The following is a 19,740-nucleotide window of genomic DNA, read 5'->3' on the forward strand; positions in this document are numbered from 1 at the left end:
TTTCTGCATTACAAAATGCGGAATCATTATATATGCAAACATATCGAAAAAACATTAAACCATAAAATAGATGTTTAAATTCTCGCGTCTCAAGCATCTTACGTCTTTAATTATAAAATCGAGACTCGCAAGCATTGTATTATCTTTTTCAATATGTGTATAGTGCACACATTTCTACAAACAAAAAGCTCATGTGTGTTTACCTGGATGATCCTCGATTTATTGAGGATTGTGTTGCCCGACGGCTGATAGCGTTCCATGTCCCTCAGAATACTACGTACGCCGACGTCATTCGCGTCGACCAAACGAAAGGCAGTGATATTGACAAAATTGTACTTGAAGTCCTCGAGGTCGAAGGTTTCGATATCCTGCGGAAAGCGAGCGAATCGAGTCGCGGACCAAGTGGGTCTTCACTTGTGCGTTTCAATATCTCTAGGATACTTACGAAAGTCGTGAAGAGGTAGTGGTACTTGTAATCATTCATCTGCAGCTGCAGGATCTGCAATACATGCGAAGCGACACGGTCAGTCGAGGTTGCTTCCGCGAAAAGAAATATATATTTTAAATACGAGTCAGTGATCTTAAAATCGGAGCATGCCGAATTCTTTTTATCTCTCTCTCTCTCTCTCTCTCTCTCTCTCTCTCTCTCTCTCTCTCTCTCTCTCTCTCTCTCTCTCTCTCTCTCTCTCTCTCTCTCTCAGCACGAGTTTATATGGTTACTTTAATTTATTAAGTATATTTTTTTACGTAAAAATTTTTTGTAACAATTTGGAACTAATCATACTAATTTTCTCAAAGACAATTCAAGCATAATATCATTAATATCTTTCTGTAATTTTTTAATAATCAGTTTTGCACATTTTTATAATTAAATAAAAAATTTTCCTTTAAATATCAATAATAATTGTAAAATATCAGGAAAATAACTTATATATATATATATATATATATATATATATAATAATTGTAAAATATATATATAAATAATTGTAAAATATCAGGAAAATAACTTATATATATATATATATATATATATAAAAGTTATTTTCCTGATATTTTACAATTATTATTGATTTAAAAGAAAATTTTTTATTTAATTTCATACAATATTTTCATACAGATACATTATATATATATATATATATATATATATATATATATATATATATATAATGTATCTGTATGAAAATATGTAAAATATGAGAGAGTAGGATGATTTGTAGAGACATATAGAATAATTTACCATTCGTAGAAAATGATGCATGTGCTCGGGTTTTGTGTCCACGATGATATTTCGAATTTCCTTGCTCTTTATTTCGGAAAGGACCTGCCTGTACGAGTCGCGGTCTGCTTGTCGGAGGCTGACTTCGATATCACGGATTTTCGGTGACCTCACTAGCTCCCGAAGCTTCACCAATCCTGAAAACCGAGGCAGATACGTTATTTGTCTCAACAATATGTATATACCAATGAACGCTAAATGTAAAGAGTTAATTTCTGAAGAGGGTTTCGAAGACGCGAAGACACGATTGTCGATGTCAACGCGAGCGAATCGTTTGCTTCACGATCTCCGCGAGGAATTATCAGGTCGGTCGCTTAATGGCACGTGAAACCCGTGAATCGCGCTATCCGACGAAATCAATACTCTCCAGCGCCTAAGTAATCAAGGTATCTGACTTGCAGGTCTTCCGAGGAGACACAGGCTCTATTCTCTTGCAAGTTACCGGCGGGAACTTCGACTTTCGAGATTCCGACACGTGCCGGAGACGGGCGGCAACGTTTCGGCCTGTCAGTTTCCTTCAGGAATGCCGAAGTCGGGATAATCTTTCACGGTAAACTCCGCCCATGCAAACGATCCGCTGATTGATGCGTTCGAGTTTGCTCGGGAGCATTGACGTCTAAATAATACATACCGATCGTATCACGTTGAAGAGTGGTCTATGTATATAAATTTACACAATTTTATTTTCATATAAAAGTTTCTAGTGATATAAAAATTAAAATTACATCACATCTATCAGTTTTACTTGTATCATCAAGTCGAATGATTAGCATCAATCATTATTTTGATTTCAGGCAAATTACAAAATATTCCGTACATAGAAGCGCATGTGTTCGCACATCTTCTGCTTTGTAAAAAAAAAAAACATGATAACGTTTTTTGACAAGTAGAAACTCAATATAATCGCAAATCGCTCTTTAAGAAAAAAAACAGAAAAAAAATAAAGTTTGCCTTGCATAAATGTATATACGCTCAAGTGTTAACAGCAATTAATCCAGGAGCGAGTAAAAAACCGAGTTTAATTGAAGCCGTGTCAAGCGGTAACTCGAGGAAGACCAATGTTCTCATGTAAGCAGATTTTGTATCCCGGGGGACAACATCCGACGACTATCTTGGGGAACACTATGAATAACCGCTGCAATAGCTCGAAGTTAAGCGTGCATGTTTCGTTGGTACACCAATACTGTGACAACCGAGTGTAGTATCTTTGCGGTATAATGCCAAGTCGCGCATGGAGAAAACAGTATCGTGACAAATTATTTTTGCGTAATAGCGACACATATAATCTATTTTATGAATATTAAATAACATATATATATACTTATCATAATATCTCTTCAACGTACTTAATTATTATTCTCTTTAATTTGATAACAGATAATTGCAGTTTGATAAAATATTGCAACAAGAGGATAATTTTTGCGTAATAACTTAATCCGACACATGTGATGATTTACTTTACATAGATTAAATAACATATCAATACTTAGCGTAATATCTCTTCAACGTACTTAATTACCATTCTCTTTAATTTGATAACAAATAATCGCAGTTTGATAAAATTCGCAAACGTTTAAAACATCCTGCACGAATATTAAAAAATAATAATTATAAATTAGAAACATTTTACGCGATGAACGGTAGTTTATAGAGGTAATTAAATTGTTGGGCGTTACAGCTTGAGTTGAAAATAATAACTGGAATATTTCTCACGTTTTGCGGTGTGACTCGTTGTAGCACGAATTATGAACACTTTGCGTGTGCACCAAGAACGGACTTTCATGGGAGTCGTTTGAAATGGCGGTTTCAATTAAAATAGCATTTCGAGCGTTTTACTGCTCTTCGTAATTTTGCGGGCGATAAGATAGATAGCTAGAAAGAAAAGAAGAGTACGAGAGAAAGCGCACGGCATACTTCATTAAAATTGACATGGCCAGAAGCCATAAAGCGTGATGCATTCGCGAATTGCATTTCAAGGCGTTACAACAGGATAGTCCGTGAACATTCATCAAAGTGGAAGAACAGAACGTCGTTTACGATTCTACGACGCGAGGGAATTGCACCATTTACAGATTACTATAACTAGGGAATTGGTATTATCCGACTTAACATACTTTGTGTTTAAGGGGTACCGTGAAAGCATTACGTTTCTAAAGGGTAAAGGCATGACGTGCGGAAGTGAGGGCAATGCAACGAAATTTCTCACTGCGATCCGCGTTGCGGTTTTCAACTTAACTTAAGAGCACGATATTATCCTGGTTTTCGACAGCAAGCATTGAGAAATGTTTCTACAATGCTTTTACACGCTTGTATATAATAAAACTCGTATAATAGGCTTGATAGGCATGTTTCATAATCTACACGCAATTCTTTTTTGTATTTAAATGATAATGGTAATAAAAATCGTTAATAAAAACAAGTAAAAATAAAGCTATCACAACCACTAGAAAATAGAAAACTTACAATAAGTATCGTCGACGTCGCACAAATCTTGAGAGACCGAGATAATTGTGGTCGCATCACTTGTAGGGTTCTATAAGTGCGAAACGAGAAAAAAAGCGAGGCAAACCGAGTGCAGCGGCTACTTGACGATGACAATAATTTCTCCGGAGAATCGGAGGACTGTTCATGTCTATTCCCCAGTGGAAGACAGATTATCATATTGGCTTTTATAATACACATATACACTCTAATGACGACCACTTACGGATCCGTTCTCGAAATGTCGATATGCCTCGACAGTGCGAAATATTGCGCTGAGTCGGCGCGCGCGAAAGGAAGCTGTCAACGATTACTTGCCTCTTCCTTTTTCGCTTCTCGCCCTTCGAGTAGATCGCGCGGTGACAGACGATCGAAATAATTGGATCGCCGGCTGTCTTAAACATGCGCATTTCAAGAGGAACGGTCGAATGAATATTGGAGAGGTGAGCGAGCCGCGGCAGCTGAGAGATTCGATTTGGAAGTACTTCAAGAGAAATAGCGCTTTAGAATATAAATGCGTTTTTGGCTATGTAAAAAAGATACTTGATGACGCTTTTAATAATATTCCGAGAAAGTAAGGGGGGCAACTTTTCTTGCAGAGTCGCAATTATATTCCGACAAAGAACGGGGGAAATATAGGTAGCGATTGCTTTTGTGAAGAAATTTCTTGCTTTTGTAAAAAAGTCGCACAGTTAGTTCTTCTAAATTTACTACAGTCTTATATATTAATATTCTAAAAAAGCAATATTTCTAAAAAATTTCAAAATCTTTTTAGATATAAATTTCACAATAGCAAAAAAAAATTTAAAAATGTCAACATACTGCAAAATCAACATAGAGAGAACCAACTGAATTTTCCAATCCTTTAGTTCATTCAAATCTAATCGTTATTTTATTATATAGTAATAACAAAGAATGTGCTAGTTTTTTGTGAGTGTATCAATGCTAAATTTAATTTGACAATTGTTTTTCCATAAAAGCAAAATCAAAGAGAGAAAATAAAAAACTGGGAAAAAGCGGAAAATAAATTCATGTTTATTAAAATCCCCTGAGGCAATTAATATTTTCAAAATGCTAACTTTAGCGTATTATTGAAAATGCTTGAATGGTGTGAACATTGAGATATACAATATATTAAAATATAAAATGCTTTATGAAACAAGTAATTAAAAAAGAAATAAAATGCAAAGTATCTGTTTTCGGTAATAAAAATATTCACGGTTTCAAGTGCGAATGATTCAATGAATTATTTCATTCGTAGATGCTTTCTTTTTTTTGCATTCGTGAATTATTGTTCCATTTTTTATTGCAAAATCTCTCACTAAATTAAAATGTAATAGCGCATTTGTTTCAAAACGTCTATAATTACATTTATCCTTGTTAATTGATTAATTAACCTTAGTCACTATAGCGACTAATTTTTTTTTTTAACAATGTTACACGTACGAGATGGATTAACTGCGCTAAGGATCGTGAAGAGGCTTGTTTTCAGAGAGTTTGCTCGTCCAATCGGGACCGGTCAGTCGCTCGTGCGGAAAGACGACATATCGTCGAAACTTTCGACGATCGCCGAATTATATTCGGAAAGTTCGCAAAGACTTTCGCTGCGTCTGGGAACGTATTCCCATTCTTGCGTCCCTCCGTTGCCATGATTTAGCTATCGTGTAAAACATACGCGCTCGACTGGACACTTGCACGGGACTCGGTCGGTCATAAAATTCTCATTATGACGGAGAGAAATTCTTCCTCGCATTACGCAAGGATGCACCATGCGGCGAAATATCTGCGGCAGGAGTCCCAAATATGGCAGCGACCGCGTACTGTGTATATAAGTTTTACAAATACACTACTCACGTTCCGTTCCTTGTATATTCTTTAAACTTCCGAATTATTACGCTTAGATTTTGTGAAAAATCTCGTCGAAGTTCGCATATAGGGGCAAAACCGAGGGCAAAACCGCATTTAGTACACGTAGCTGCGAAATTAGAGAGGAACTAGCCTGTTTGGCGAAACTTGAAAATTACGTGAGAAAAATTATCTCTCAATAATATTCGAGATACGTGAGGAAAATGACTGGTAGCGACAGTCACTACGGCGAGATTATTTAGAATACGTGACTGAAATGATTGACGGCCGATTACACGTTTAAGACATGCGGAGCACAGAGATATTACGTTCTCCTTAAAAACTTACAATGCGTGATAAAAATGATAAGCTACCATTATTTATCAGAGAAGATCAAAATGTCAGATTCTAGAAAACAAAATCTGTGCTGTATTTATTTCAGAATGTTATATTAATCTGTAGGATGATATCAATGATATCGTATTACATCTCATACACAATTTTGTATATAGACAAAGCTAAATTTTGTAATTTACGACTTTTATAATAATGTTTGATAGAAAAACATTTTATATTTTCCGCTTGACCTCTTTCTACACTTTTAAAGACAAAAAATAATCAAGAAACGCGATTTGGCATTCAATATGGATATTCGTAGAAAAATTAAGCACAAGGTGCCCTGAAGCTTTCCGCGTCGTATAGGTCTTGTAGATCCTCAGAATGCTGCTGGGCTGTCACTTTCAGAGGTTATAAAAATACAAGGCCGCACATAGCCTGGTTTTGACGGATCTCGCGTAAAAAAGGATTTGACGTTTCATACTTGAACTAGCGAACTTTACGAGGCGAGCGTAGTCTAGAATAAGAAGAAAACATCTAGGGGCGGAATATCGCAGATAAAATGTCGAAAATAAGAAACATATACCTGCACGTGGCATTAAATTTTATATTTTATCATAAAAATGGCGCATTAATTATGTTAGCAATACGTTTTGTAAACTAACTCCATTTCTGGAGTTAAAATTGCAAATTTTAATATATTTTAATCTCGTAACATATCCGCGATGTTCGATAAAATTCGTGATATGCAAAACTTTTTCAATAAAAATATCGGTCACTGTATAAAGAAAAATGAAAAATACATAAGCCGAAGATTGTTCTGTTTTTTTTTTCACCGTTCTGCATCGAAATATAAAAATGCAGAGTCGTGCGTTCAGCGGGACGATTCGTCCTTCCGCCAGCGACTCCATTATTCTGAAGGATTCCGTGAGGAATGCGGATGGTGAGGGACGACGAGGTGGAAGGGCGAGAGGAGTAACGTGAGAGGGAGGATGCGGAGATGGTTGTTCGATGGAGTGAGCGAGTCTTGAAAGTTCCACAATGGACTGTGATGGGCCAGGTTGAAGGTTCATTGGCGATTCTCGGGACGTAAGGACACGGAATCAGGTTGGGGGGCGGGGCAGAGTACGAAGCGGGTTCGAAACCGTTTCGGCCACTCGACGTGCTCCTTTTTCGGGTAGAGAAAAGGCGGAAAAGTACCATCACCTCACAGTAGATTTCTCGCTCTCCGTACTCTCTCTCTCTCTTTCTCTCTCGAGATGAATGAAGGCCGCGATCTTATTATTTACCGCGGATTGAAAAACCAAACGCCAAATTAACCGTGAAACATTAATCCACGTGGCGGTTTTCACTTCGCGTAACTTCGATGAACTCTGGATGTAATTACGACGTCGGAATCTCGCTGCTGACTTTTCGCTGAATAATGTCTGACGAGCTGGGGCACGTAACTTCAGTTCATATAAAGACGGGCGCGGGCGTGGAAGAATTTTCGCTTAATATCTCGTCGTATTATTCGCGGGATTACGTCGTATTATTTTTAGCACGATATTATTTCAATTCGAAAAACTCTTTCTCAACGTAAACTTATAATGTCTTTATTGCTGCTTATTTATGTTGCGCAATTTAATGTGGCGCTTAATGTAGCTATCTGATCAATTTAATAATATAACGCGTAAGAATGGCACGATATAACGTCAAGGATAATACTTCTCGTTGTATTTATTAGCTGAAGCTCAAGAATAGATTCACGTCAGAGTGACAGCTCCAAGTGTCTTTGGTGCGAGCGGGGCTGGTATAAGTCGTACGTCAGGCCTAAAACTAGACAGCCTAGTTCACGCAGTCACGATTTATCTAGTTCGCTATCAACATTATGCATATCTGTATATGCTTGGGAACTTGCGGTGTTGATAACACCGCGGCGCGCCACGGACACAAGACTTCATTGTAAAGTCTATTCGCTATATTTGCCAGTGAGTTATGCGGGCCGCGTTTATCGTACGGAGGTATAGGTTTCTAATGTGGTAACTTGATTTTGCTCGTTCTGCGTTAATGCGCGATATCTCCCTCATGCGCGGGAGCGGGAGCGAAACTCAATTAGATTCGCGAAGATAAATGTGTCCCGTCGGATGAACGATAATGTTCGTGTCGATAGATACAAAGAGTGTCACTTGACACTTTAGACACGTGCCAAATAGAGCGATTAAATGCTAACATTAAAATAACATTGTTATTTTCTCATTTACGTACGTCCCGAAACAAGATGCCTGTAAGAACGGTCGGAAACTCTCTTATATATATAGATCAAAATATTACGGTATTCTCTATACGTATTCCATTTGGAATTCCATTTTCGTTTGAAATTGCAGACGAGGCGAAGATGTTTGAACTTTTTGAGAAAGATCTGAATTGACATTCCACCGCAGTCTAAAGGCATACGGAGAATAACGATTACGAAATTCTTTAGGTACCAATAATCCGTCGGTATAGAAAGAGAAGAAAGAGAAAGAGAGAGAGAGAAAGAAGGGGAAGGGATTAAAAGCTTCCGTGATACTATGAAAGAAAAAATTAAATTAAATTAAATTAAATGTGTCATAATTTTCTTATCTAATTATGTGTACAATTGCCGTACTTGGAATTCGTGAATGTGCTAGATTACAAAGAATGCATTCATCGCTTGATTAGATAGAATGCAACGATTCGGGAAATGCGCAGAGTGGATAGCGGTTGTTACTCCGGGGAAGTTTCCGCGTCGTCGCGAGAACTCCACGAGACCGAAAACGAGTAAGGTAATCGCGAATCGATACTAGCGGCTCTCTAAACCACTTGAAAGTTGAAAGAGATCTAATGCCACGCTGTCTGACTCTCAAGATAGCCGTAGAACTCGCGGCGCGGCACTTGCTCGCCGATTGAATGAGTCAATTTCGCAAACTGCCCAACATCCTCTGCCATTAAAGACGGCCGAGTAATCGGAATTAAGAGTTGAATAATTTTCCAAATTTTCGATCTGTTAATTTTCTTATATTTACATAATATCAAATGTAACATATACGGGCCACATATGTAACGGATAATCCGCGTGCGATTTTGCAATGACATAATGGAGACTGGTTGACTTGAGAGCTTTTCGGGTAAAGCCGTAAAGTCGACACTGATCCACTCGAACGACATGTCACCGTCGCATCGCCGCGACGATGTTCGATCCCGTATAAGGTAAGACGAAATTCCGCTGAACGAATCGCGGGATCGTAACGACAAACATGCTCGAGACGTGTACGATTTCGCCGACCCGAATCCCTTACGCCTCGCGGGTACATAGCGCGCCGGAATTGAAAGTGTAGGAAACACGGAGATCCCGGAGTCCCGGTAAATCTCTCGAGGAATTCAGCGTCGACTCCGGCAAGAGGCGGGATGCGCGCGAGGGAGGGGTTGAACGAGATAGCGGGAAACTGGCAGGGGGTCAGGGGCGTTCTAATCGGCTTGTACGTGTACTTCCCCTCACAAATAGCTAAGCTCGTTGTGGAAGGCGGTTAAGTTTGGGAGATGTTTTCATCAAAGGTGGTTAAATTCCGTGAAAATCCCATAGAGAGACGTGGAAATAAAATTATCGAAACGGCGGCAAAGTTGGATAGAAAAACTTAAAATGTTACCGGATTGGTGAGAGCCGTTAATTTATCTATCGATATTGTAACGTTCCATTATACACTTTGCCACGCGCATAACATGTTTCATTCAACTGCGTATAACATAGTCGCTCTTGATCGTTCTGTAATTGAATGCCGTTACGGGAATTCGAGCTATGCGTAATGCATCCAATTAATTTTGTTATCGGTTTCACGTGTCTATTTACGTTATTCAATACGGGTGGATCATATTATAGCGCACTAATTTTCCTCTAAAGGCTTAATAATTGTGTTGTATGTTATTGAAGTTATCGCAGATAAATTGATACATTTCTCTCTCTCTCTCTCTCTCTCTCTCTCTCTCTCTCTCTCTCTCTCTCTCTCTCTCTCTCTTCATTTTATATCAATATCATTTCGTGATTCACTATAGCTCCTATTGATTTGCAGTCACGCAATACAATTCAAATTCAATTAATAGAGTACGATTAATAGAGTACGAGTTGTACTTTATTTAATATTTCTATTAATTATATATTATGGTCAATTTTTTCAATGCTTACAAATTATTTTATCAGTTATTTCAGTGTTATTAAATATTATTAAATGTTATAAAAATTCTTTATGTTAATAATAACAATAATTTCTTATTGATCACTATTTCTGTTCGCGTTTCTTTTTCTTTGACGACCGGATGTCGTCTTAATAATCGCAGCAATTTGTTACGCGGTGAATTAGAAGCAACTTACGATTTACAAAAAACTGTCTACGGAAACAGAACGTGAAATATCTTCTACGACACGACAAATGTCTGCAGTGGATTTTGGCGACGGTTTTGCAGAAGATCACGTATCACAGTAGTGAACCGCGGTGACGACTCGCACGTGCCGCGATAATCAGTCACGGAAATATTCCGGCGTCGCGAAACGTACGTTTATGGCATGCGATTCTTCTCGCGCTGCTAATGCTGTTCCTAATTCAACGTAATCGTCCTCAACCAGAGAATTGCTTTCCTCTCACCACTCATCACTCGCTCGTTATTTCCGGTAAATTACGTGAGATGCAATTCGAGCGCACAATTGTTCCGCTTTAAATATTTAATGCGTCTTATATTTGCTAGCATATTCTTGTTGCGAATAAAAATATAGGAACATATAAAAATATCGATCTCGCAAATGTATTTACGTCTAAAGATTAAAAAAAAATGCAGAAAGAAAAGAGAACGAGGTGTATACATATGAGTGCCAAGCATTACTCGTCTTAGTGTTTCAAAAGATTATATTAATTATACAATTTATTTCAAGACGTCAACAATAATGATATATTTAATGCTCTTCGAAGATTCTCTTGTTCAATATTCGTGGTAGCATCTCAAATCAAAGAGAGATTTTAAAATAAAATTTCTCTAAAAATATCACGCTCGGCTCTTTTATTGCCTGAATTAACTTAAATTTTTAAAATAAATTTATAAACCCTAGAGAGTAAAGTTGTACCTAAGAGTATCTTATAATCTGCCGTACGCGGCGTACGTCTTTAGGGATAAATGCCTCATTCAAACTGGACGTGCTTTCAACGTCTTCGAACTATTTAAATTTAAATGGATCCATTATGCGAATTAATTAATTAAAACTGTGGGAACTGGCTTGCAGTGAAGTGAGAGGTTGGTTCTTTTCCGGAGAAAGACGGATTCAACGTCGGCTTCAATCCGACTTCATCCCCGTCTGGATCTACCGAATCATCCATCGCTACTAACTTCTTACTCCTTTCTCAAACAAGGTAAAACATAATTCTAATATCGCTTTGACATGTCCGTGCATTCGCGAATTTTTGTTGAAAGATGGCCATATACATGCTTAATTCGAATTTCAAAGAACTTTGAAATCGGCTTTCTGCCAAAGAAAATTTCAAGCTGGACTTGAACATTTGATCGTTCGTTCAACGCGTAATGCCCGTCTGCAATACTTTCAATGCAAAGAATAGCGCGGAGGCTGTGTATAAAAACTCTCTGCACCGTTTAAACAGGGAATATCTTCTATTTAATTTATCTCCGACTTTTACAGAATAAACGCAACGATCAGCGATCGAAACGTTTAAAGAGGTTTGAAAGAGATAACAATATAATTTCCATTTAATCAGCTAAGTAGTCGTGGATTTTTTTGTTCGTGTCAGACAACCAAGTTATGAATATGTATTTTCTCCGTATTTATTTGTGATAAAAAAATATGTTTTTGGCAAATTCGTTATTTCTCCCCCATCCTCGCGTCAAAGAAATGAGAGAATCCTATGCCATTTTCATTTATTTATGCGCCGAAAACGCACAGCGCCATTAGCGCAATCCTACGTTACTAATAGCGCACGTTAACTGTCCTGAGGAGTTTTAGCGGGCGTTAAACGATAATAGTAACACGTTAAACATTTTGACAAATGTTCTGCGTACCAATGAGCGTTGAAAAATTCGACTGAACCGTCTTGCCTTCAATTTTTCCCATCGCAACGTTCGGTATTTGTGTTGATAAGGGTATAGTGTATAGTTACGATATTAAGTCATAACTATTGAGTTAACACAATCACTATTTTTAACGAAGAGTAACAAAATAGTAAGAATAAATTTAAAGGAGCACAAAATTAAACGCTAAGTTTCCGTTTTACTTGAGTGTGTTAAAGCGGATGTGTCAGTTTAACAAACCTGTTATCGTTATAAGTGCATAAATCAATATTAATATTATCATTACTGGAAAATAGTAACACGTTAAATTTATCGTCGCTCACCACGATCGTCTTCGTAGATGATCACCACCTTGGTCCAATTGAGGAACTCCATAATGTCCTGATAAGCGGCGTTGAGCAGACTTTGTGCGGGATAGAGATTAATGCTGAACTCTTTCGCTTCCGTCTCCAGGTCCAGCCTGGCCTCGAGATGTGGAATATCGAGGGCGTCGCAAATACTGTGAATGTGCTGTCCCAGGATCGGGTCCGAGGGTCCGAAAACTGCTTGAACCCCGTGCTTGACCTGCTGGCACGCTGCAACAAAAAGTTTTTACGTTTTTACGAATAGCTTTTCCGGCAAATTTGTTTGCGCAACCAAAATAATGGCAACTTGGCAGCGGATTTGATTCAAGTGTACCTTGGCAGTCTTGGCATTAACTCGGCGTCCGTATATTAAAAAGCAATAAATTTAACCCGATATTCTCGCAACAGATTCTCGGAGCGTAGATTTTAATTGTCCGGAGAAAAAAATCGCGAAAGTAATGTTGCTATATCGCTCGCTATTAGTTTAATCAAGCGTTTTTCTTCTTTCCTTATGCAATTAACGTTTCGCCGTCCAACCTCCCCGTTCTCGCGGCGAGAGAAAAGAAAGCGATTAACTTCCGGAATTACGAGTTTTCCCGGTACCATTAATGCCGACATAATGATGCCGTGTCACGGTCGATAATCCACGCCCGCCGGCACGGCCAAGAAAACTGCGGTAAACTGAGGGTAACGCCGCATTAACGCTACACTACATGTAGTACACGATCGTACCATTCGCCCTCTCTCGCGCGCCACTTCGTGGTTATTGTGCGAGCATAAGGGTTGGTTGTTGTACGTGCAGAATGACCGAAACCGGAGCACACTCGCCGGGTTATCTCGTGTAAGTTCCAAGTGTTGCCGCGCGCGTCCGGCCAACGTTAGACAATCGACCGACCCCCGGAGTTAAGCCGAGCATCGCCTCTGCCAGTCCGCAGGAACAAACCCCGCCTGTCCGCCGTCTCTGTCTTTAGGTCGCCAAGTTAATTTACGTTGTCGCGCGCGGACGGAAATCGATTTTCGGAGCGTGCCGTACCTATATACTTCGAAGTTGCCGCGCGTCTAACAACAAGACAGCGTTAGTTAGATCAAGAATGCCACGAATAGCGAATTTCGGTAAATGCGAGCGATACCGCACCTCCGGATTGCTCGCAAGCTTCCTGGAAGTTTACGGCAGGCGAAGTGCAGCGTGACGATTGCTTATACGTGAGAAGCTGCGAGGAATTGCGAGACAGACAGTGTGGATATATGCGCAATCAGCGTAAAATCATAAATGCTAAGCGGTGACGCGTGACAAATACAAGTAACTTCTTGTATACACTGCAAATCCAAATGTGTTACTTTTATACACGCATAAATGTCTGAAAATGACAAATTTTACCTAAAGCTCTTTTTACATATTTCTTCATTTAACACGTATAATCCGTATAAAATCAAAAGTTACATTTAGTCGCGTTAAATGACGTGATTTAAAATGGCAAGAATTGTGTAAGCAGAGCTTCAGCTAAAATAACACACTTGGACTTGCAGTGTGCCGCTGGTATAAAGGCGGCGAAATTATAATGTGAAGCATTAAAAAAAATGTCATGTGTTTGGATTATGGATTATGCAACGTCTCGTCCGGATGGATATATGTGTAGTGCGCTCCCTGCGCAGTTACCAACAGGCGATTTTAAAGACTCTAAAAACGCGCGTTTTTCTCGGTTCGCGCGCGAGTCGAGCGTCACCTCCCCGCCGTAGCGCTCCAATGTTTTTCCTGTTGTGCGTTCATCAACAGTGCGATTATTTTCTTTGCAAGATTTAGGTTATTTATCGAGTAAAAATGGGCAAGTCCATGCATAAATCGAGGAAGAGGAGGAGGTCATCGTCATCCAAGCATCGTGATCGCATTGAGGATCAGGAAAACAAGATATCGCAGTTGATCGAAGTATTATCGAGGAGAGAGGTTAGATATCCACATGTCGAGTCTTTATCGCCGACCGTGTCCTCTGCTCTCGCATGTCACACTGACCAAGAGTCGGATGCGGAGAGACCTTCTGACGACATCATTAGGGAGGACAGTCCCGGTCGAGCGAAATCTGCCTCTCAGGTGGCAGAAATGGCAAATCCTGCTAGACAGGTTATGCCAGAGGATCCGCACGTTACAGGTGTGTACGTTCATCCCAGTTCTGTAATACAGACCGAGGAGTCGACACAACCTTTTCCGATTAATCGGAATACCTTTTCTTCTGTTGTAGCGGCGGTAAGTAACCTACCAGACGATGGCTTGCCCACGTCCCCCCCCGAGCAAGACGATAGTTTTGTCGGAGCCCGCTGCAGCAGAGGATTCGGCGGATACCTTAACTAGAGAGCTCTTCGGTGCCATAGGACAAATAGCAGAGACACAATCTTGGAACGACCTTGTTGTCCAGCAGTTGCGTGAGTTAATGCGGAAAGGACTTCCCGCGGACCAGCGAGAAGCTCTGTTAAAGAAGTACTCTCCCCCGGAGGAAGGAGAATTAGATTTAGTCAAGGCTGGCTCCTAAACTAAACATAGAGTGCAAATCGGCTCTGAAAAATAATGCTGTAGTCAAGAGAGATGAGTATGGCAGTGTTAATCAGCATCAGGTTGGCTCCGCCCTCCTTGCTTTCGGAGAAGCATTGTCGGATCTTCTCAAACCGGAGGCGCAAAGCTCCCTCAACGCCGAGGCTCGTGCTGCAATCGGTAAATTCAACGAAGGAATTAAGATCATAGCAGACCTATTCTATCGTCTTTCCTTGTCTAGACGGGCTCTTGTCAAGACGACATTTAATATTGTGGCCAAGAACACAGCCGATGCCATTCCGGTAGATAATTTATTGTTTGGCGCTTCGTTCGGTGAAGAAATTAAGAAAGCAGCCTTAATGGAGAAGTCGTCCAAGGACATTATCAATGCGTCATTAACGCTCTCAAAAAAGACTCAGCAGCCAATTAAACGCCCGCTACAGACTGCACCCGTTAGGTCGGGAAATGCACGTGCCCCTGTATCGAGATCGAGACAGTTGGCGACAAGGAGAACAGGGGCGTCGAGCAGCAGTCGCCAGTCGCCGCACCGCTACAGGCCCCGCTACGGGTCCCATTCCAGGAGGCGTTAGAGGAAAATCAGGTATCCGTGGGCGGCAGGTTATCAAGGTTTTTACCCAAATGGAAGGAAATTACATCCGATCCAGTGATTCTCCAAGCGATAACAGGCTATAAGCTTCCCTTTAAACATTCGGGGGATTGGAGATTCATTCTTAATCTTAAGCGGCTCAATGAATATATCATTGCCCCGCATTTTAAACTAGAGAATTGGAAGACGGTAGTTCAGCTTCTTTCACCGAGTGATTTTCTCGCGTCAATTAACATACAGGACGCATATTTGCATATTCCGATCTGTCCAGAGGATAGGAAGTATCTCCGTTTTCGGTTTCAGGGGCAACTTTTTCAATTTTAAGTCTTACCGTTTGGGCTCGCTTCAGCCCCTTTTATTTTTACTAAGTCCTTGAAACCTGCGATATCGTATCTAAGAGAGAAAGGATTCTTTTTAGTCGCTTTTCTAGATGATTTCCTGATAATTGCACCCTCATACGAGGCATGTTTACGTAATATTTTCGAAACATCGAATCTTCTATCTTCGCTGGGATTTTTAATAAACGAACGGAAAAGTGTATTTTCTCCTTCTACATCCTGTCTTTACTTAGGTTTCATCTTTGACTCTATTTATTTTTCAGTTTCTATTCCTTCTCAGAAAAAAGGGAAAAATTGCTGAAATTAACGCTGTCTTTCTTGGATAAGAAGTTTTGTACTATTCGAGAGTTCGCAAGTTTCATTGGCTCATTAATTTCGATCTGCCCAGCGGTCCAATATGGGATTTTACATACCAAGATTTTGGAAAGGGTTAAATTTCATGCTCTGCTAGATGCAAATGACAATTTTGAAGCGCGGATGACGCTTCCTTCTTCCATTAAAGAGGATCTTTTGTGGTGGAAAGATGTTTTTGCTGACACCTCTCAGCGTAATGTTATTCGTTCGGGCATCTTTACTCGGGAAATTTTCACCGACGCCTCGCTAACCGGATGGGGTGCTGTCTGCGGGGAAAACCGCACACACGGGTTCGGGTCAGCGGAGGACAAGCTCAATCACATCAACTACTTGGAACTTCTGGCTATATTTCATGCCTTGAAATGTTTTGCATTTGATTTAAAGCATTGCAACATTCTATTAAGAGTGGACAATGCAACAGCTCTCTCTTACGTGAACCGCATGGGATCGATTAAATTCCCCCACTTGTCGAATCTCGCCAGAAGAATCTGGTGCTGGTGTGCAGAACGTGACCTTTTCATCTACGCCTCGTATATTCCCTCTGCCCAGAATTTTGAGGCAGATGCAGAATCTCGAACCATTTCTGAAGAAACAGAGTGGTCGTTAGAGCAAAGTTATTTTGATAGGATTAATAGGATTTTCGGTCCATTTGATATTGATTTATTCGCCGCATCTATCAATGCAAAATGTTCACGTTTTGTGTCTTGGTTTCCGGATCCGGAAGCTTTCTCAGTGGATGCTTTCTCTTTAGATTGGAGCAAATTTTATTTTTACGCCTTTCCCCCGTTTATTTTAATTTTAAAGGTTTTACGAAAAATTATCACGGACAGAGCGGAGGGAGTTATAGTGGTTCCATGGTGGCCAGCACAACCCTGGTTCCCGCTTTTTCGCCGCTTAATTATTAATCAACCTGTGTATTTTGAACCGGACATTCACATGTTGTCATCTCCTTTTAGGGAAATTCACCCAGTCTGGAGCAAGATACGCCTGGCTGTCGCGAGATTATCCGGCAAGCCTTCCTAGTCAGAGGTACACCCACGGTTGCATTGAACGCGATACTCGCCTCTATTTCAGACGCTACGATGGCTCAATATGCTAAGCCAATTAGACTGTGGTGGCTCTTCTGTAAACAGAGACAAATTGATTGCTTCCGCCCGTCCGTTTCAGTATTTTTGGAATTTTTATCTTCGCTGCTACCGGAGCTTCGTTCTTACTCAACTCTGAACACGTATCGGTCAGCCATTTCTCTGCTTTCTGCAGAAGAAATAGGCTCACACCCGCTGGTGAGAAGATTTTTTAAGGGATTGGCGGCGCTGAAACCACAGCGTCCTCGATACAATTTTATTTGGGATCCGGCGCAGGTGATTACCCATTTATCTACATTATACCCCCACGAGGATCTCTCTTTGGAAATCCTCTCTAGAAAACTGGTAACGCTTCTTGCGCTCACGACTGCGCAAAGGATGCAAACGCTAGCAGCTATACAACTTTCAAACATCACAATTACCGACACCTTGGTCATCAAAATTCCAGCGAGGCTCAAGACTTCGAAGATTGGAAGACCGCAACCCTTGCTCATCTTTAAACCATTTGCGGACAGACCAAACCTATGCGTTCTTTCATTGGTGAAATTTTATTTAGACCGTACAAAAGAACTTAGAAGCAGAAAGGACGACTCGCTCTTTATCGCTACTCGCCTTCCACATGGCCCAATTTCATCCCAAACTCTGGGCCGTTGGGTTAAAACGGAGTTGAGCGCAGCAGGTATAGACACCTCTATATTCTCGGCTCACTCCACTCGCCATGCCTCGACATCATTAGCGGCCAATAAGGGCATCAGTTTGGACGAAATTCGGCGAACTGCAGGATGGACCAAATCTTCGGAAGTTTTCGCCCGTTTCTATAATTGCCCTATCGTCGAAGACCCTACTTTCTGTTCCACTATACTTAATACGGGTTAACATATTAATTGTCCTTGTATTATCCAGTGCATAATTAAAATTCTGCTTTGTAAACAGGATCTCGGAGGCAAATCTGAGCTTTAAATATCTACACATATATCCATCCGGACGAGACGTTGCATAATTAATAAGTTGAACGAACTTACCTTAAGTGAAGTTCGACTGTAATTATGCTGTCTCGTCCGGATGGATAGTCCCACCCTCCAAAGCCCCGATTTCAGATTTGCAGCTTTAAAAGTATGAAGCGCTACGGCGGGGAGGTGACGCTCGACTCGCGCGCGAACCGAGAAAAACGCGCGTTTTTAGAGTCTTTAAAATCGCCTGTTGGTAACTGCGCAGGGAGCGCACTACACATATATCCATCCGGACGAGACAGCATAATTACAGTCGAACTTTACTTAAGGTAAGTTCGTTCAACTTATTAATTTTAATGCAGTGAGAAATTTAGATCCATGGAAGTCGTTATAGCAATATAGGTACGGCAAAGCCCCTTCCACGCTTCAAAAATGCTGGGTCTTTTCATGATGGATGATTAAGCCGTCCCGTCCAGTTATCTCCGATTATCACAAGGGAACAGCGGAAAAGATCAACGGGAAACTGGAAACCGGCGAGTAATGGCTTCTTGTGCAGTGAGATAATGGGTTTTCGAGGTTCCATTATCATTCCACGCTACGACGATGATATCGCCGTCATTATACGCGGATTACAACACAATCTGGGTGGTTCCTTTCTTTATAGCGTACCGTTTCTAATGGCACGACCGGTACAAAGCTGCGGAGAAAATGCCAAACGCGATTGAATTAATAAAATTTTGTGCAAATGTATTCGTATCACTTCGACGTCAAATTAATCAGAATGTGAAGCTGACTACCACTCGGCCGGAGAAATCCGTGTGTGTTTCACGAAAAATATCTGTAAAATAATTTTTCTCATTGCTCCCATGTAAAATCTTAATAAATCGTTAGATCACCTGGAAAAATTCAGAGACGAGCATAATCACGAGGTTTCTAAAAACTGCAAAATTATTATTTAACTTGCAGCGTATTCAACGTATTGATTTAACATTTCTTTACGGCACTTCTGTCTACGATTTGAATACGTCTTATTGCATTGCTTCAATCTGCTTGGCATTAAATTTGCACAGATTATTAAGCCATGAGCAAGCACGCGGAGGTAAATGGCTGAGACCAAAATAAACTTTCAGCCGATTCGTGCTGGCGCTCAAAGCGCAAAGCGTAGAAAAATCAAGTTGGTTGTAAACGAGTCTCTCGAAAGTAAACGAGGTTTAATTCGTTGCTTAATGGGGTGATCGTTAACCCCCGGCAAACGTGCTCGTACACACACACACACACACACACACACACACACACACACACTCTCCCCCCCTCTTCCTTCTCTCTCACCCACTATATATATATATAATATACTATATATATATATATATATATATATATATATATAGTACACTATATATATATATATATATAATATATATTATATTATATATATATATATATATATATATATATATATATATATATATATATATATATATATTATATATACTCTATATATATATTATATATATTATATAATATATATTATATT

At 40.0% G+C, this 19,740-nt stretch overlaps 1 protein-coding gene, 1 long non-coding RNA gene and 1 pseudogene across 10 annotated transcripts in view; 2 read left to right on the top strand and 1 right to left on the bottom strand.

Annotated features, from left to right (window-relative positions):
- Window positions 1-19,740, bottom strand: part of LOC143907632 (glutamate receptor ionotropic, kainate 2) — a 143,244-nt gene that overhangs the window by 63,819 nt on the left and 59,685 nt on the right. For all 8 annotated transcript variants that reach the window (XM_077424506.1, XM_077424505.1, XM_077424510.1 and 5 more), the window contains 4 exons: window positions 12,331-12,582; window positions 1,244-1,419; window positions 446-499; window positions 204-368 (listed from right to left, as the gene is read on the bottom strand). In XM_077424506.1, coding sequence (XP_077280632.1) covers window positions 204-368; window positions 446-499; window positions 1,244-1,419; window positions 12,331-12,582 — 647 coding nt within the window. The remainder of the gene's footprint in view (window positions 1-203; window positions 369-445; window positions 500-1,243; window positions 1,420-12,330; window positions 12,583-19,740) is intronic.
- On the top strand, window positions 14,358-15,473 carry LOC143907636 (uncharacterized; annotated as a pseudogene). Its single transcript, XR_013259918.1, has 2 exons — window positions 14,358-14,495; window positions 14,586-15,473. The product of XR_013259918.1 is annotated as an uncharacterized LOC143907636 (transcript).
- LOC143907639 (uncharacterized) lies at window positions 15,485-18,191 on the top strand. Its single transcript, XR_013259921.1, has 2 exons — window positions 15,485-17,532; window positions 17,705-18,191. It is a non-coding gene; the product is annotated as an uncharacterized LOC143907639 (long non-coding RNA).

Source organism: Temnothorax americanus, unplaced genomic scaffold, assembly GCF_048541705.1.
Source record: "Temnothorax americanus isolate GAGA-0224 unplaced genomic scaffold, ASM4854170v1 Scaffold85, whole genome shotgun sequence".
Taxonomy (NCBI): domain Eukaryota; kingdom Metazoa; phylum Arthropoda; class Insecta; order Hymenoptera; family Formicidae; genus Temnothorax; species Temnothorax americanus.